Raw genomic sequence first — 19,710 nt, forward strand, 5'->3', positions numbered from 1 at the left:
GGAGGCTGAACCATTCCCATGACAGCAGTCATCTATTGAAGTTTCACAGCACATCAGAGAAAACAAGTCCTCTTTCATCCCCAGTGTGCTGCTTCAATATGTACACGTCATCAGCCCAGTAATCAAAAGAAGTCTTTAATTGATGTTTCAGAGCTGGAAAAACGTGAAACCAATGAAGCGTTAAGGGAAAGTATAAAAAGCTTTAATGAGTGTAAGTTAGTTGTGTCCCGGCTTCCGAGAGGGATGGATGCTCGTATCTGTGATGTGATTGGCTGTCTCTCCAGCCTCCGGCTCGCGGCTATAAAAGTCCGCAACGTCCCTCTGTGCGTCAGAGTGCACCCGGAGCGGAGGAGCGGTGGGCCCTGACGCACAGCTGGACACACTGGACACAGCGCCAACTTTCACTGCTGCAAAACACCGAAGAAATCCTGATTTTTCACTAAGCATCGGGCCAATTAGTGGAACTCTGCTGGAATATTGATCGGGAAACTTTGATCTTGGCCATTCTAACATCGCGGTGAGTTTCATCGACCTTGGTTTTATAAATCACAGGGTTTAATTTTAAGTACGAAAGACTTGCTTTGGCGGTGCACTTTGCAGAAGTAGCTGGAGCCACATGGCTAAATATTAAGCCTCTTTTGATGACTTTTGAACTGTAGTTGCGCAGTTGAAAAAAGTTTTATTTGATGATTTAAGGCACGAGTGACTGCAGCGTATCATGAATTCCTGTTGCTCACCGTTAACAAAAGATCAAGCCACTATGACTTTATGTGATGAGTTCACACTTAACAGATCACCAATAATACATTATTCAGTATACCTCACACTTCATTTTAGACTCAATTGCTCCCACTTTCTGAAAGCAGGACAGGAGGCTACCTGTTTATCTACCTGATTTATTTCCAACAAGGTTTTCACTTACAAAAGAATTTGCGTTGTGTTTTGGGTGCAAACATTAAAGATTTTAAGAGGAATAATATGAATAATAATAGTTGTAATAACTACTGCAACACTTAAGAACTTAAAAACAGAATAGAAAAAATTACAATAAAAATAAGATATATGAAAGCACGATAAATACAAGTATGATAACCTGAAAAATGTGTGCCATGTAGTTGTTTATGATTAACAAAACTTTACAGTTTGGTGCAGAGATTTGTAAAAATGTTTGTTAGGGAATATGCAAAAGTTCACAGAGCAAATATGCAATGTGCAAAAATAAGAGTCCACCTTGTGCACTAATGCAACATATACAGATGCTGTCTATGAAATATGAACCTGTGTTTTTAACTGGTCATTTATTGCTGCATGCCCTCATTGTAAAAACAATCAATCAACCACATTTACAATTTATGGAGTGGAAAATGAGTTTTTCTTTGCATTTTTTTATTGTGTTTGTTTGTTGTGTAAAGTTATAAATAAAATAGAAACAGGTACTGCTCTGCTTCAGGGAAGCCGAGCGAATGCACGGATCTTAAATGATCTTGTTGTAACTGGAATCCAGCTAAAGAGGTCATGTACCAATGAATTTATCATTTCTTAATGCTTAGCAACAGGAATTCATTATGCATCCTGCATTAATTCATGCATAAAATCATTGTGTGTCATGCATTCGTTAATCAAGTATGGTTTGAACCATTTTTATAAAGTGTTGCCCTGACATAAAACTCATTTTATCTTTTGTTCCGTACTCGCTGAGTGATTTATAACTAATTAGAAGCAGATGTGTTGGACTGGATGGCCTCAGAGATGCTCTCTTACCATGACAATATCGTTTTCTTGCAATTACGTAGATGAAAGTGAAGGCGTGCTTTGTTACAGCTTGAATCATGACAGTCTGCTAATCTGTCCAGTCACACAGTTTCACAACCTGCAGCTAAATGCAGCTCACGTGTTGGCGTCATGCAGCAAGACATGGACATGATGCACATTGCTGCCTTTACAGTAACGTACAAATCAAAAGAATGAAGTCAAATTTACTGACTTTTGACTTATATAGACAGTGTTTATTGGATCTTTTCACAAGGGAGACAACTGAACTCCAGGGAACTGGCAGAACAACCTTATTTCACACTCACAAAGAATTTAAAATGAGGCTATAAACTTTAACCATGTATTTGGACTCATTGGAACTGAAACTCCTTTCCTGGTGGCATTGGTGTTTGCATTAACAAGCAGCATTCCTGTTTTGAACATAAGGTGTTCCTGTTATTCCAAACTGGAGACAGAGATGGGAGACAAAATAACAGGAACACATTGCAATGTCAACACAACACTGAAAAAAAAGAGAACAAACTCAAAAATGACCACAGAGTTGGATTTCCACCTCTGTGACTCATTTTCACATGAGAAAAAAAGCACTAAGATTCACATGTAGGAAAGGTTGGTTGCATTTGAGCTACGGTTGTTTGTTGTGTCCTGGAAAACAGTTTTCCTGTAATATTTGACTTGTAACATTTGTTTACTTAAGTGCTGTATTTACAGAGCAGTTTTGAGGTAATTGTACTTTGCCTGACTATTTCCATTTTATGCTACTTTATTATTCTACTCCACTACATTTTGGAGAGAAATATTGTATTTTTTACTCCACAGCTGTAGTTACTTTTCCACTTATAGTGTTGCATCAAAAACATGCAATAACTTATACTTCTAAAGTTCAAACATATGCTTCTCAGTGATTTTGGCCTGCAACCACTTACAGTCAGCATGTTATTTGGGCCCATTGTCTTGTTTCAGCTGTCCATAATAATGTATAGATGTTGTTATCGGCTTCAGCAGAGAGACATTTTCCTACTAAACGTCTCATGTGGTTTCATTTAAATTTGTTTAAACAGAATCATGTGAGAAGTTTGAAGTTTCAGAGAGGTAAAATTATCCAATATTTCACCAAAAAAAAGAAAATGTTAGGGAAAAGTCTGAATCTCATGACCCGTCAGATTAATCTTGTGACCTTTTGGAGGGAACCGACCCCGAGTTTTGGAACCACTGGAGTAAACTACAGAACTGTAGTAGTAGTTTAAAGTAGTTTCCATAATAATGCATCAGTATAAATTCTCCAGTGATGTCAAAGAGAAGAATTTTACTTTTGATGCTTTAAATACATTTAGCAGATAATACCTCTGTACTTTTACTTAAGTCTGATGTTAAATGCAGGACTTTTATTCATAATGTAGTACTTTATCCATGTGCTATTGGTACTTTTACTCAAGTGAAGGATCTAGGCTCTTCTTCCATCACTGCAACATAACAGATCAGAGGTATGGATACGAGTCACATGATTTGGACTCGAGTCAGACTCGAGTCACAAATTTGATGTCTGGACTTGACAAAATCAGAAAAGACTTGCAACTCAACTTGAACACCAATGACCTCTGACTTCAAACGGACTTGAGCTTTTTGACTTAAAAATACTTAATACGTTCCCCTAGACCTAGAAGATTAAAAATTATGTTATTTAAAAAGTGTTCCAAGAATAAATTTATTGCCCCTTACTTCAAATCTAATATTAACATTTATATTTCTGTTTCATTCAAACATAAAGCATGCAACAGCATAAAATTTTGGTCTTACCAAAATGTCTTACACATGTTAGAAGATGAAGTTAAAAACATTTTTTTCTGATATAAGATTACTTAAAAACTACACAAGATACAGAGGTACAAAATCCATTCTGTTATTGGTGCTACATGCTGTGAAAGTGCCATGTCAGCACTACTTTTTATGATTAAGTTCTGTCACACTTGTTTAAAAAAGTTTTAACAATTTAATGCTATTTTTTTTAAAGCATTCATGATATTTGTATATTTATGTCATCACTCTGTTGAAGCTGTAGAGTGGCATTGCATTTAGTAAAGAGCACATCATAATTTGTTCAGGACTCAAACCTCAAAGTTTATGACTTCGGACTCGACATGGACTTGTTATCCTTGACTTGGAACCTGACTTAGGGCTTGAGTGCAAAGACTTGGGATTTGCAAAACAATGACTTGGTCCAGCCTTGACCACAGATAGTAGAATGTGTTACACTTTGGTGCAGACAGCTGCAGAAATCAGTGTGATTTCTACAGTCTTGCAAAAACGCAGAATTGCTATTCTATAACTGGATCAAATTATCCAGCATTAAGCATTTCATTTCAGTTTGAAATGTCAGTCACAGTTTTTAAAATAAAATACTGGACATTTATATCCCAGTTTTACCATTTAAATTAATAGAATTTTACAAATTCATTCCCCCTCCCCACATCTCTGTTTTTTTAATGCTTTTACGTCGCTCTCACTCACTCTTTCTTCTCCTCTTCAGATTTTTCCTTTTTCCTCCTATTGTTTTTCTACACGGTGCAGTAGCTCATTTGTCTCAATCTTGACCTCTTTTCTTGCCAATACGTTCCTGCATTTCTGTGAAGGGTTTGTGTGTGTGTATTTGTGTGTGCATGCGTGCATGCATGTGTGTACACTTTTTGCACACCTTTTTCTAATTTCTAATGCTCCTCTTCCTTCTCTCCATTCCCACACGCAAACACACATTTTTGACCATTACCCCCACACACACACACACTTTCAGCTCGCTGGTTGCCAACTTTCCACCACCTTATTTCTAAGACGGGAATCCAGCAGAGCTAAAGGTGCGAGATGGTTTATAAAATCAGATCTGTTAGACTAAGAGGATCAACCCGGTTAAAACTCATCTTTCAAATTAGATCAGACAGTCTTGTTCTGACATAGCCTTAATTAGGCACCATGTTATACAGCACAGAGTCATTATTCAGACGACAGAGAGGATATGTAAGGACAGAATTATCTGACTGATTTCTTGTGATACGAGTTCACCCATGTGACTTTGTGCCTTTGTGTGTGTGTGAACAGAATGAGCCCCTGTGGTTTTTGAGCCAAATGTAGCTATGAATACCAGTTGTGTTTGATAGTGTGTGTGTGTGTGTGTGTGTGTGTGTGTGTGTGTGTGTGTGTGTTGTGTTTGTTCTAAGAGAGGTTGCATGAAATTTTGTGAATGTAAGCACGTTCTTAGAGCATTAAAAAGTAATGCATTTGTCTACAAAACATTTGCCTCCTCAAACTCTAGGTCAAGTTTCAGAAGTCAGAGTCAGAAGTTTGAGAGACTGTGCGTGTGTGTGTGTGTGTGTGTGTGTGTGTGAGATTGTGCGCTCTGATAGCGTGTCTTCTCGGATATTGCCTCCATCGTCAATCAGCCCATTTATCCCGAGAGCTGCCCCGGGGCACTCTGGGGGGCACACATGATTCTTGAGGGGCTCAAAGCCAAGTGAGGGTTCTCCGTGAGAGAAAAAAAAAAAGTCACAGACACACACTCAGCACACAGAACCGCTGTTCCTCATGTAACCTATAACCTCAGTTATCACTAATCCATTTGTCTGTTTTATGTTTCATTGTTTCCCTCTCTTTCTGTTCTTTTCACCCCCTTTTCTTCAGCTTGGAATACTTTTTCATTACACAGAAATGCCGTCAGTGTTGTAGAGACGTACTTTGTGTACATGTACACATGCTGTTGAGGCTTTTATGCTATTTAATGGAATTTTCTAAGTATCCTAATCATATGATTTTAACACCTGTTGATTCAGACCCAATGAACAAGGACCCACACGTTTGTTAACTTTGCTTTCAACAGGGCTGCACCGAATAGTTTGAAGCTTTGATTGTTTCATTCATGACGGTGACTTTCAAAATCTAAATCAACATTCAGATGCTGCACAGCTTCTTTTTTTTTTTTGCATGTCTGTTCATCCTGTTTAAATGGAGAATTTCTAAATAGTTGCAGTTGAAAATTAGGCTACACTTTAATTAGTAGTATTTTAATAATTGTAGAATTAGATTCCAGTCAATGCTGGAGCTAATACATCTGGTGCCCTGGGCAAGCTTCCCAGGCATACCCCTCCCAACAAAAAAAGAACAATGAGAAATCAACACAAATAAATAACTAAAAAACAATGACAATAAAAAAACTAACAATAAAAATGGAAGGGTTATAAGCATGTTTTTTTGCCTTTTTGTTTTCCCTGACTGTAATGCTCTCCATGTACACTCCACTCTACTATCTACTTCATGTTTTTTTTTAGGGTTAACAAAGCCTAAATTAATTTTTAAATTGCCAATAGGAAGATCCACCACTAATTCCAGAGGTGGCTAGAGCCCTTTTTTATGACTCTTGTAATCCAAACATTTTAACACTAGACTGGTGTTAAGTCCTAAATTAAAAATATATTGAAAAAAGATGGATGTCATTATTTCCAAAATTCACATGCTTTGATCTAACAAAATATTCTGCTTCAGTCCATATGTGCTGGCGTCTAATCTTTCAAAAACACTGTTTTAGGTTACAGCCCAGACTCTCACGGGCTCTTCATATTTTGAGTTTGAAAAAACACTTGAAATGTTCTGATTTATTTAATTGCCATTTCTGTCATAGCATAATGTTTCTATAAGCCTAGATTAGTTGGATGGATAGTATTTTATTATTATTCTTTATTGGATTAGCCTACTGCCTACATGTATTTATGTTGATGCAACTGACAAGTTTAAATTTCTTAATTCCAATTGATTACTTTATCCAATTTTAGCAATTTGTGGAGAGAGTCTTTCATTTTTTATTTTAAAATATGATGACAGACAACTGTTGTCAAAAATGTATGGGGACAACACACAGACATTCAAAGCTTCGTTCAAAAACATTAAAAGAAGCTTCGATTGTCAAAAAAAGCTTCAGTTATCAGTACTTAACCCTTTGAAACCTGACCAAATTGGTTTGATACACTCAAAAACATGAGGAGAAGGCAACGAGCAACTTAACAAGACATGGCCCAAAAATAAGCAAAAATAATTAGTGAAAAGAGTTACAAGAAAATTACCTAAAAATTACCTTTAAAAATGCTAAAATTTAAAAAAGGATTTTTTTTTTTTACATATTGTTGTTTTTTCTCTAACACTAGATACTTTTCTAATATACTCTCATCTTTTTTTAAATACATTTTTAGGTAATTTTTTCATCCCCTTTAGCTAATTTCTTGCAAATTGTGGGACATTTTGGCCAAGTTGGTCTTTGCACTGGAAAACTGATCCACGTTTCAAAGGCTTACACAGTGTATCTGCTTAAAACATTTCCATGTAAGCTGCTTGACACAGATTTGGATCAGGCTCAAGTTAGTTGAGCTTCCCTTGTGTGTTTCTGCTTTTATTTTTATCACTAAACGTAAAACTGTCAGTTTTAACAGTGAATAAGTCTATAAAACCTGATGTCGATCCATGTGATATTTGGTGGGATGTTCTGTGTGTGCAACTGTTTGTACACTGATGGTTCGTCTACTTTCTCTGCAGGACACACCATCAGACACACGCTGCCAGGCCCCGAGCAAAGCCCAAAGTGTGGATGTGTGTGAACATGTGTGCGTGATTGCCACTAAGTGTGTATTTTTAGATTGCTGAGTGACTTTGTGTGAGCAAAGATCTTGCTGTGCGGGTGCGAGAATGAGGGCCATCGCCGTTCTGCTGTGTCTCCTGATGGCCGCTGAGGTTGGAGCCTCTCGGTTCATCCGTGACACCCAGGGTGTCCCCGAAACTTCAGAACCCTCCAAGACAAACGCCTCCATCCTGCGTCCACCCCTGCAGCCAGCGCGGCCACGGGGCTCCTTCCCCCCCATGTGCATTAAGCCGACGGAGATCAAGCACGCCTTCAAGTACGTGAACACCATCGTGTCCTGCCTGATCTTTGTGGTTGGGATCATCGGCAACTCGACGCTGCTGAGGATCATATACAAAAACAAATGTATGAGGAACGGCCCTAATGTCCTGATTGGCAGCCTGGCTCTGGGGGACCTGCTTTATATCATCATCGCCATCCCTATCAACGTGTACAAGGTGACCACATTCATTCTTTGTGTCTGTCTGTCTGGAGTAGGACTGAGCGATCAGAAGAAAGTCAAATATCTCTTTAACGTTGCACTGAACTGTTTGGTAGAGCACATTTTGAATCACTATATCTTAATGAAAAACTTAACTCAGCCTGATTGAGCTATCTCTACCATTTCGTTTAGGCATGTTTTGCTAAAACGAATCCACTAGATGTCGCTGTGTGGTCAAATAAGCTGCCTTTTCAATCTGCTTCCTACAGGAAGTTAGTAACAAAATGAGGGCTCTGTGTGGATGGATTTCGTATATTTTCAAAATGTTATAGTTTCAAAAGTCTTACTGAACAGATTTATCTAACTATACAAAAATAAATATATAAAAAAGGGTCAAATTATTATTTTTTTGAAAACATGCTCTACCAAACTGTTGATTTGTCCTTTCATGGTAAAAGTAGTGAAGCTAAGCTAATGTAATAAAAATCTACTATTTGCTACCAATTAAAAAAAAAAAAATCTCATGATCATTCATAGTTGTCAAATGATACATTTAATGTTATCTATTATGTATTTGCTGAAATAATGTTGTTAGTATGATTTTTCACTGTCTAAAGCCATGCCTAGCCAAACAGTTGAATTTTCCTTTTATGGCAAAGGTAGTGATTTTTAATGCTATTCCATTATATATCTAAATAATATTAGTGCTGGTAATGCTACTAATTCCATGGTAATACTAACATATTGCAAGCATTATAACAGTACATGATTTGTACTTTGGATTTTTTTTTCTTTCTGTTTTACCAGTACCATGAATGGCCATATCAACTGTTGGTAGTGGCCTGTCTTTAAAAAAAAAAGTCTGGGGTCTTTTAGAAAGAAAGAAAGAAACAGTAACTCAGTATCAATAATTCTACAATATTACAGAGTTGACGGTTGGCGCTTGAGAATTTGACTAAATAATCATCAGTAATGTTGATATAAGGACTTTGTGGGCAAAGGCAAATATTAGAAGAGCTACAGAAGAGCTAACTTTCCAGACAACAGTCTGGAAAGTTCACAAAATGTCATGACTTTACTGTAATGCAGCCTTTAAAACCAAGAAAAGACAATACTTACAACATCTTTACTCTTTTCAAAATATTGTTATGGTATCTATCGGCCAGCCCTCGTCTGGTGTTTCTTTTGTTTCTCATATGTGAGGGATGATCTTTACCAGGCCTGTAAGTTCAAAGTCATCTGGGAGATAATGTCTTATAGTTGACTCAAACTAATCTCTGCTTGCCCAGTATCTAATGATAAAATTGCAACTTTTGCATGAAAGAAATATCTTGATTTATTCATTTCACACAATGTGCAAAAACTTGAAATGACTTCAGTTTATGACACATTGTTGAGTCTGTATCTAATTTGGCTCGACATTAATCTAATCATTGCACTTCCACAGTTATCGGTTAGCCATTTGCAATGTAATGCTTGGCACATCATGTGTTTAGCTGTGGTTTATTATCGAGTCTATTGCTGTGGTTTCTACGCACATTTATTGGGTTTTGTGCAGTTTGTTTGTTTCCTTTTTTAGCATAGTACCCACCTAGACTCCATGGCAACATTCAAACTAGAAAAACTCAGTAAAAACAGATTTAGAGAACATTTGGGGGTGCCTTGGGTATTTTAGGAAAACCTTTGTCTTTGTTTTTCTCACTTGCTTAATGTGTGCAATACAAAAACATCCGGTGGGCTCAGCTGTAACAACATTTGCTGCCAAAATGTTTGGCTCATACATTATAACCACACCTGTATACCAGTGAGAAGTTCCAAAAATGCAGCAGAAAACATGTGATACTCATTTATTTTGCACATCTAACATCTAACATTTCTAATTTTTAAGTGAAAGAAGCTGGAATGTTGTGCTTCGTTTTATCCAAAGAGTTTGAGTAATAACCCGAAAGGTCCAGTATTCCAGGTATTTGTGACACAACCTAGTCTTGATAGCTGCAGGCTTCCATCGGTACATAGCAGTCAACAAGGATTTAATATGTGGTATAATTTGCTGTTACTGACACTGTCCTGATGCTGAACTGTTTTATGACCCCCGGGACAAGAACCAGCAGTGTGGAGGAATTGTTGACTTTGGCTGCGGAAATAACAGAAGACACGTCCCCTGTATGAACCTAAAAGATGCCCGACTTCATAAATTTCTCTCACCACAAACTTCTATGTCGGCCTTCTCCATTATTTTTCTCTGCAGCTGATAGCCGAGGACTGGCCGTTTGGCGTGTACGTCTGTAAGCTGATGCCGTTCATCCAGAAAGCTTCAGTGGGAATCACCGTCCTCAGCCTGTGTGCCCTCAGTATTGATCGGTATGTAGACTTCTACTCCACACACACACGCACACACATGACAAACATTAGAAAGCAGCTAATGCATACATCTGTGTTTGCGCAGCTACCACGCAGTCACGTCATGGAGCAGGGTGAAGGGGATGGGGATCCCTCTGTGGAAAGCAGTGGAGGTGACTCTGATCTGGCTGGCTGCCGTGGTGCTCGCAGTCCCTGAGGCGCTGGCGTTCGACATGCTGGAGATGCCGTACAGAGGCAACAAGCTGCGCGTGTGTCTGCTGCATCCAAAACAGACCACCAGCTTTATGAAGGTTGAGTGATTGATTGATAGACATTTTTATTTCAAGCATTTTTTTTCAAGACAATAAACTTACAAACCATCAAAAGAGTTCATAAAATAGAAAAAGATCCATCAAATCTAATGTAGCCACTTACTTTTAACTGCATAATAAACTCAAGCTGCCGGATACTTTAATTTTGCTTTTGCAAAAATAGGGATTACATGTTTTCCCATAGGCCAAAATATGCTGTGCAATGATTTAGCTCTTTCAAAGAATACACATTTTTCCTCTTAACTACAGTGCTGTTTACTAGATGGTGCTCAGCTTCTGGAGTTCAAAGCACCGAAATAATACATTTAAAAACTAAGCAGCAATGGCTCTTTCCAGAAATCATGATAATCCACAGACCTTGTTGTGAGTAGTTATATGCAGGAGCTATTTTCTTTATATCAAACTACCTGCCAACTGTACCACTGCGCAGAAGTAAGCGTGCATCTACTTATAGACAAGAGGCTCGTGCTTGTGACAGTGTGTCCTCTTTGGCTGAATTGGTTAGCTAGCTCAGTGGTGCTAGGTAAGCTGCCAGTCGATGCACGCTACAGTTGGTAGTGTAGTGTGATGGAAAGAAAATACTTCCTTCATGAAACTGCTCACAACACGGTCTGTGGATTATCTTGAGTAACCGGTCATGATTTCTGGAAAGAGACATTGCGACAGCAAGTCGAGTGCAATCTATTTCCATTATTCTGGAGAGAAGGCAGACATCTCTGTGGGCCAAAGTCTAAACTCAGTGATTCACACCTATCTAGATCGATAAATAGTACTACAGGTGAGAAGAAAAATATGGCATTTTGATTTTCATGTGAACCGTCCCTTCAAGTCTAGATTAAAAAAACTTGTGGATTGGGTTATGCCTTGAGCTAATGTTACTTTAAAGTACAAACAGTGCCGGAACAGTAATAATACAATTAGTGTGTTTCTTTAATCAGGACTTCTTTTTTCTTTTTCAAGTTATGCCAACAAGTAATTCCTAATTCTAAAAGTGTACCGTAATGCAATCCATATTGACTTCATGCAAATCCTTTGAATGTGACTCATAGCTTTCATGGTCACTTTTAAAGCAGCACAGAAGTACACAAATTGTCAAGACATTTCCAATATGTGGAAACCTAAGCCACAAGAGTCTGGAGAAATTGCATGGCACAGTGGAAATGATCCCTAAAGCTGTGATGTCTTTTCATGTGTCATTTCAAATCAGTTTATTGCAATTTGAGTTTAGTGTCATTAACAAACATAATTCAGCCTAAGCTGGTAGAAGAAGAACTGGTGGACTTAATTGAGGAAATGTCTTTATCAACCACATTTTCCACAAGATCAAAAATAACTACAAAAAGAAAAGAATTTACATAACCAAAACAAGTGTGAAACTAATTGAACACATTTGTACAAAAATTGAAATCATATGGCTTCTTAACTGGTAGTGTGGCATTAAAAAACTAACTGTTGAATTGCATTGCTTCTGGAAGAATAAAATTAATTATTTTAGTCCTATCCAGAACATTGAGTTCTGCAATTCAGCCTTTTGTGGTTGAAAATAGTATTACAACAACACTTGAAAAAATGATCCCAAAAAAATGTTAAAAAAAAATGTATCCATCAAAACTTTTCTTTCCGCCTCTTTCAACAAATGGGAAAAAAGTAACTAGGAAATGTGACTCTTGCAAAAATAAATTAATATAAACATCACCTGGCAAAACCTTTTTTTCACCTGTTCAAAAGTCATAAACGCAGGAGAAAAAAATAGTTAGATTAAAACAAAAAAACGGATCACGACAATCTTTTTTCCAACTTTCCTCTCAGGGCCTCCATAAAATCTTCTAAAACTAAATTATTTTTTGTTTTGGTTTTTTTAGATTGAAATGTCAGTGTTTTTTCTCAACAGCAAGTCCTGTAGTTCAGTGAAAAAATCTAAATACTTTCAAAATAAGTTTTTTGCAGCAGGAGTTACAGATAACTCGCAGCATCTGTTTTAACTTTAAATCTTTGTACAAAGTTTGTAAGAGACTTTAGCCACACTAAATCATTTGTTGCACTTTTCTTGACTCCGTCTTTTTCTTTTCTCTAGTTCTACCAGGATGTAAAAGACTGGTGGCTGTTTGGTTTCTATTTCTGCTTCCCGCTGGCCTGCACAGGAATCTTCTACACGCTGATGTCCTGCGAGATGCTCAGTCGCAAAAAAGGCATGCGCATCGCCCTCAACGACCACATGAAACAGGTATCCGTGCAAACGACTGCTGTGCTCCTGCAGATCCACTGTAATCATAAGACCTGAAGCACCCAAAAACATCAACATATGTCTTTTGTGTGTGTAGCGGCGGGAAGTAGCAAAGACGGTGTTCTGCCTGGTGTTGATTTTTGCTCTCTGCTGGCTGCCCCTTCATCTCAGCCGTATTCTGAAGAAAACAATCTACGACCAAAATGACCCCAACCGCTGTGAACTGCTAAGGTAGGCACACATATAGGCGACGCAAATCCACCCTAAACATCATGAGAGCCCATTGTTCTCTGCTCTGTGACTTCCTGTGCTCCTTGCCGTAAACTTTGCCCTCTCCCCCACCAGCTTCCTGTTAGTGATGGATTACATTGGCATCAACATGGCCTCCCTAAACTCCTGCATTAACCCGATCGCCCTCTACTTTGTCAGCCAGAAGTTTAAAAACTGCTTCCAGGTAGGAGGGCACACACCAGCTCTAAAAATATGATGCTATAAGAAAAAAACAGAAGAAGAAGATAACTGTGTGTGCGTGTTTTCTCGCAGTCTTGCCTGTGCTGTTGGTGCTACAGAACATCTCCCCTGGATGACCGAAGCTCAGGAGGACGCTGGAAGGGCTCTTGCCACGTGAACGGACTGGACCGCTCCAGCTCCCGCTCCAGTCAGAAATACACAAGCTCTTCTTAAACACAATACACACATTTTCCACCAAACTCATGTTTCCAGCAGCTCCCATCATGGAGAATCAGCACCGTCACTGCAAACAGATCGGATCCAACTGAGGACGGAAAAATGGAGCGCGGTAGAGGTCACTTCTGCTGGACTCAGACTGAAGGACTCTGATCCAATGTGATGAATGAAATGCCAGGACTGTATCCATTCAGGCTGTAACTGCAAATGATGAAACCAAGACTACACGAATCTGTTCATACTCCGACACTGAGGCGTGTGTAGAGGACTGAAAGGCTGTCAGTGGTCAATACATTTATAGATTTATGTACAGGATTATTTACATGCAGATTGCGTACCTATGATTATATCCAGCCTTACTGCCTCATGTATGAATAACAGCTCTGATTAGTACTACCCGTTGAAGCTTCAATACCTCACAGGGAACGATAGAGGGAAACTGTGACCCTGAATTATTTTTAAGAAACGCATGAGTGTGCCAATCACAATCAAGGCTGGTGATTACCTGACAACCAACTGTGTGCTGAGCTCCTCCACGCCCAAGTGCCTGCTGACATCACACCGGAGCAAAAAAGGGGCCCCACTGTCATGCAGAGAGTCGCAAATCTCTTATCTGGAAATCATCGCCGCTTTGAGTCATGTGTAGGCCAGCTGTTGTCTGACAAACACCAGATGATTCCCGTCATGCTACAGAAGAGGTCATTTATTAGTTATTTTATTATTTGTTGTTGTTTTCCAGTGTCATATGCTGATTCTATTTTGTATAAAGTCTTAATCCGTCTCTTATAATGTAGCTTCTATTTTTCTAAGAATATATATCACAAAACACGTGTTCATCTGCAAACACGAGGTGTCTATTTATCATTTCCTAATATTTAACCTCCATCAGCGAGAGGTCATGTTACAAAGATGTTGCTGCAGCTGGAAACTAGTCCAATAATTATTTCTTAGAGCTGCCCATGGAAAACATTTCCTAAAATTAACCCCTTAAGGGCTTTAGGGAGGAAAAGTAAAACCTGTACAGCTGGATGTTGTTAGTGGGGATTACATTTTTTTTTTGAACTGTGCAGTGATATATTGTTTCCATTGAATATATTCTAGGTTAAATGCAGGAACTCTAATGTTTAACCAACATTTGTGGAGGGGGGATGCCGACTAAAGAGATATATGAAGAGAAATGTGTTCTTAATATTCCAACTTAGGACTCAGCTGTAGCTGAAAGCAGCTGCAAGGGCTCCGTAGTCACATACTAAAAAAAAACTTTTACACTATGTCTTGCCCTTTAAAGAGTCAGACATGAGGAAAAACTACTCAGTCAAAGACAAAACATTGATTGTGTGTTCCTCGTATCATAATTTGGGGTGAACTTGCAAGTTGTAATTCACTGAAATGTAAAATGAATTCCAGTTTTGAACACTGGCAGCAGTAATAGCATTTACTGATGATACAAACACAAGATGAAGTCATTCTTTGGCTCTCAGTGGGAAGACAGTGTTGGACACCTCACATATTTTGAGTTTTCTATATCAGCCTTTTCAGCAAATGTGTCCCCTTTCAGAACCACAATTGTGCCGAGAAACCAGACATGGTGTTTGTTCACACCGAAGCTTTTTAAAAAAGATTTATGTTATATGCAAATATTTCATACAAAACGATTCCTTTGCTGCTGTATTAGAGCGCTCAAATCAGCCGATCAAGCAGTATGTGACTTATTAACTCATTATATGTATTTATCATCCTCACGCTGCTTTTCATTGCTTATAAAGGGGACTGTGTACTGGAAGGTCTGAGCAGCTTTGTGACTCTTTAAAGACATTTAGAAGTCATTTGAGGTTGAGAATAAAATGTAATGTGAATATCGGCCCTGTTGTTTTACATTTATACTTATTTGTTGAGGGTATGCTGTAATAAAGATTATTTTATAGCATATATCTTTGAGTTATTTACTAAAGCATGTGTTTAGGATCGTTTCTTGTCACTAGTGATGTAGTGTCATAACTGCTGACACAAAATTTACATGGAACTGAATACATTAAGGGTTCCCTGTGGAGTTTATGAGCTCAAGTAGCGATATGAAGTTGTTTTTCCATGAGTGAGTCCTGAATTTGTTTGCCTTGGTTGCACACTACTCTACAGAGCCCCTAATGGGACATGGGGGAGACAAACAAAAAAAAATTAAAATAGATGGTGGAAAAAATGATAGTTAAAAAAGGATTTTGGAAAAAAATTATTTCCACTATCATTATTTTCCACCATTAAATTTGTTCCACCATTTCTTTTCCATTTTTTTTTCTTTTTCTTCCCCATGTCCCTTTAGGGGCTCTGCACTTTTCCACCGCGTGACTAGTGGCCCTAATGTGCCAAGATATGCCAACCATGGCTCATAGTTGGAGCTTAAAGGTACACGTTTCAGTGACTAACACTGAATATTAAAAACTTCTGTTTGTAAGAAAACCCCACAGGGCACCTTTGAAGACGACCTATTATGCTTTTTGTCACATGTATATAACATTGCATGTGAATGTTTATATTACTGGCCAGAGTTTCAACAGTGAGCCCAGTGTATGTAAAAGTAATCCCTGTGAGCAAATCTGACTCGTCAGATACCAACGCTTGGTCAGTCAGACACTGACGCACTGAGGCACCCTGTAGCAGCAAGGTAAGCTGTCAAGGCACATGATCTTTTTTTGGCTGTCTGCATGGCTGTGAGGTGGGTTGGGCCTACCTGGAGGTAGAGCCCGTGTGAGTGTGAAAGGGGGCGGACAGAAGTAATTAAGAGAGACAATTCAGACCAGGTGTGGAGCCCACTTGAGAGGATATGTTTTTTGAGTACCATGAGAGAGATGGATGGCGGAGTTTCCTCTTTTCCCCATGAACTTTTTGTTTTCCTTTATTGTCCACGTGTTTTAATACAAATTAATTGTCAACGGAGTGCTGGAGCAATGCTGGATCACAGAGAACAAGCTATCCAACCGAACTGACTGAGTGATGACCTTCAGGCCAGGACAGCGAGGCAACAGGTAAGCCCACATCCCTCACCTTGAGCCTGGCAGCTGAACACTCACTCTGGACCTGGAAGCCCGGCATTTTTGACACTCTGGGCAACTAATGTAGTAGAAGGAGTAAGCAAGTCCACAATGGCGGGGTGGGAGTGAAAGCGTCAAATAAACTTGGGCTCCCAGCTTCCATCCGGGAACCCGATGTCCCGTGTGAAACCCAAAATCAATGGAGTTAATTTGATAACAATGTAGTGTGCTAGTATCTTTAGTATACTATGCCAGTGATGTTTTGTTGGGTGATGTATGCAGTGGTGGAATGTAACTAAGTGCATTTACTCAAGTACTGTACTTGGGTACAAATTTGGGGTACTTGTACATTACTTGAGTATTTTCTTTTAGTACCACTTTAAACTTTTACCTCACTACATTTCCAAGGAAAATACTGTATTTTTCTGAAGTACATTTATCTGACAGCTTCAGTTACTAGTAACTTTAAAATTTAAGATTTTTGAGTAAAAAATAAGATAGTTTATACAATATGATATATTAAATAAATAGAATTTACTCAATTGACTGAGAAAATTATGCGTCAACTATTTTGATAAAGTATTTAGCGTGTTTACATATATCTATATATATATATATATTGCAGGTTTTGGGCTGGGGGATTATTTTCCTTTTTTAAAGGATTTTTATGCTTTGCAAACTTTTACTTTTAATACTTAAAGTACATTTTAGTCATTTAAGTTACATTTGCAATGGAGGACTTTTACTTGTAACAGAGTATTTTCAAAGTGTGGTCATGGTACATTTAATGAAGTAAAGGATCTCTAAACTTTTTCCACCACTGGACAAATGTCCCTTTATTACATTAGTAACAAGTATTCGAAACCTTACCACCATGTAAGGGTTTTATGCAAGATGGTTGTAAGATTTTAGATATGTTGCTGCCTTTCACCTAACTTTGCCAACATTCATGTCATATATTATAATAACTGCTCATATAATGTGATGTTCATTTCATATTCCCTACAGTAACTGTTGTAGTATTGTCACAGATCAACCAATAAATCAGTGGACATGACATAAAATTATGCCAGGCTGCCATGGACGGTAATGAGAACCACAAAATTACTCATTCACTGCTAAATGAATCTTTTGCTGCGGATAAGTAACGCTGGACCTGGGAAAACAACCAGTGAAGTGCTCTTCCTGCTTTTGTTGCGCAATGGTTGAGTCACTTTCTTTTGTGCCATAAATCTATCGTTCACTTTTCCCGTGAGATTGTACGCGGCAGCAAGAAGAATTGCATAGTGAAAGCAAGGCCATTTGCAAACCAACTTTAACTCTGTTTTTTCCCATTGTTCTATAACCATTACACTGTGCAATCAACATTTAATACAGAATAAAATTTTTAATAATACACAAATAACTAAATTAATAATTATGACTTTATTTGTATAGCACATATCTAAATAAAGTTAAAAAGTGTATAAGAATAAAACAAAGAAATATACAGTTGCAATAAATGAAACAATGTTAAGAGTTAAGATAAAAATGTGTACCGGGGGAAAACTGTGCAAAAGGAAATAAACCACAAAATTCCCAATATCACAAATGTACAAATCAATCATTAAAATGAAAAGCTTTCCTACAAAAATATGATTTAAGCAATAATTTAAACACAGGCAGTGCGTTAGCGTGCCTAACTTCAGGCAAAGAGTTCCCGAGTGTATAAGGGCCCTGATGGCGAAAGCCCGCTCACCTTTAGTCACTAGCCTTGACCTCAGGACAACTAGTGAGGGTAGACTAGACCAGTCAGAAGTTCAGATATATAGATATGGCCTATATGTTGAAACAAAAAAGTAATGTGGTGGTGGTGCAGAGAGGATGATGCTGACCAATCAGAGCAGACTGGGCTTTTTTTTAGGGGGGAGCTTAAAGATACAGGCCTCAAAACGGTTTGTCCCAGACAGAGGGTGAATACAGATGTTCCAGCACAGACAGTAAGAAGAAAATGTGTTTTTTGAAACACATTCTTGTAGAAACCCAAAATACAAGTATGAACCTGAAAATGAGCATAATAGGTCCCCTTTAAGTATTAAAGGCTAACTTTTCAGGGCATGCAGATATTTTCTGTACATGTTTCATGTAATGTGATTACCATTTCTTGTTTCATTAGTAACTTGAATGTAACATTGCTTTAACAGATGCTCAAAAATGCCTTGACTTCCCCTTTAAAATTTGCACACAGCTATGAATTGAGAGATTTGCACTCCGGTCAGGAGTGAACATAAAAAATCATCTCTGTTATCAACAGTCTCTCAAAGGTTAAATACTATGTCACAGGTTTCATGTCTTTCGTTTATCTGTAGCATCAAAACCATGTCGAATGTGTTGTAAATTACCTTCTACAAGACGTTTACTGCTTTGAAATGATTGCTGTAGACAACTAGACATTAGGAGCCAGGGGCCAGTTCCAAGAAGCAGGTTTACAGAGATAACCGCTGTGTCTCAGCGAGGATCCTTCACATCAGTTCATGTTACAGATATAAAGGCGGGCTGTTTTTCATTCAGTAAAGCTGTTTCTTAAAAATGGTCAGTTCCATACGGCAGGGAATTAAAAATATTAAATCAGTTCTTGGCAGTACACATGGTTTCAGACATCTTAAGAGAATGGATCACTTGTGCAAAATAAAGCTCAAGTTTCAAAACCCTCTTCAGAATGACGAAAGCTTTGACAGCCACGTTCCCCTGAAGACAGGGCTCATGCGGATCCTCAAAATATCACAGCTAAAATAGCTTAGAAAATAACGATACCGGGGCATTGAATTTGATATAATTATTGCTTATCAGACCACAAATGAGAGCTATTGGGAGAAGTTTGTCCTCAGGATTTTTTGCCAGAAAGAGCTTCTTTGAATAGGTTTTGAAAAATATCATAGTTTTGGTTTAAATGAAAAGATGCCAGATATGGATTTCTTGCAGAAAAAACTGATGGCAACTCCTCCCAGTCTGCCAAATGCAGAATGAGATAGCTAGCACAGCAGTTCTCAACCTTTTGTGTATAAAGGGCCCCTAAACTGATACACATAAGGTGAAGGATCCCCATGAGAGAAGAGTCAGGGACCCCTGTCTGAAAATATTTTGGTTTGTAGATTAACCCTTTGAAACCTGGAGTGACATCACTTCTTGTGCTGCTTTCAGATGCCTTTCACAAGTATTTAAACCTTTGAACCCTGAGCTAATTGGTTTGATTTCTT

At 38.2% G+C, this 19,710-nt stretch overlaps 1 protein-coding gene across 1 annotated transcript; it reads left to right on the top strand.

Annotated features, from left to right (window-relative positions):
* The first annotated feature begins 309 nt into the window (after positions 1-309).
* On the top strand, positions 310-15,375 carry LOC121948355 (endothelin receptor type B-like). The gene is made up of 8 exons (XM_042493739.2): positions 310-517; positions 7,342-7,881; positions 10,114-10,226; positions 10,312-10,516; positions 12,612-12,761; positions 12,859-12,992; positions 13,107-13,215; positions 13,305-15,375. Exons 2-8 carry the CDS (start codon positions 7,492-7,494, stop codon positions 13,443-13,445), a joined length of 1,242 nt encoding a protein of 413 aa, XP_042349673.1. The 5' UTR covers positions 310-517; positions 7,342-7,491; the 3' UTR covers positions 13,446-15,375.
* The last annotated feature ends 4,335 nt before the right edge of the window (positions 15,376-19,710 follow it).

This window comes from Plectropomus leopardus, chromosome 8 (assembly GCF_026936395.1).
Source record: "Plectropomus leopardus strain MGB_pleo_1.0 chromosome 8, ASM2693639v1, whole genome shotgun sequence".
NCBI lineage: Eukaryota > Metazoa > Chordata > Actinopteri > Perciformes > Serranidae > Plectropomus > Plectropomus leopardus.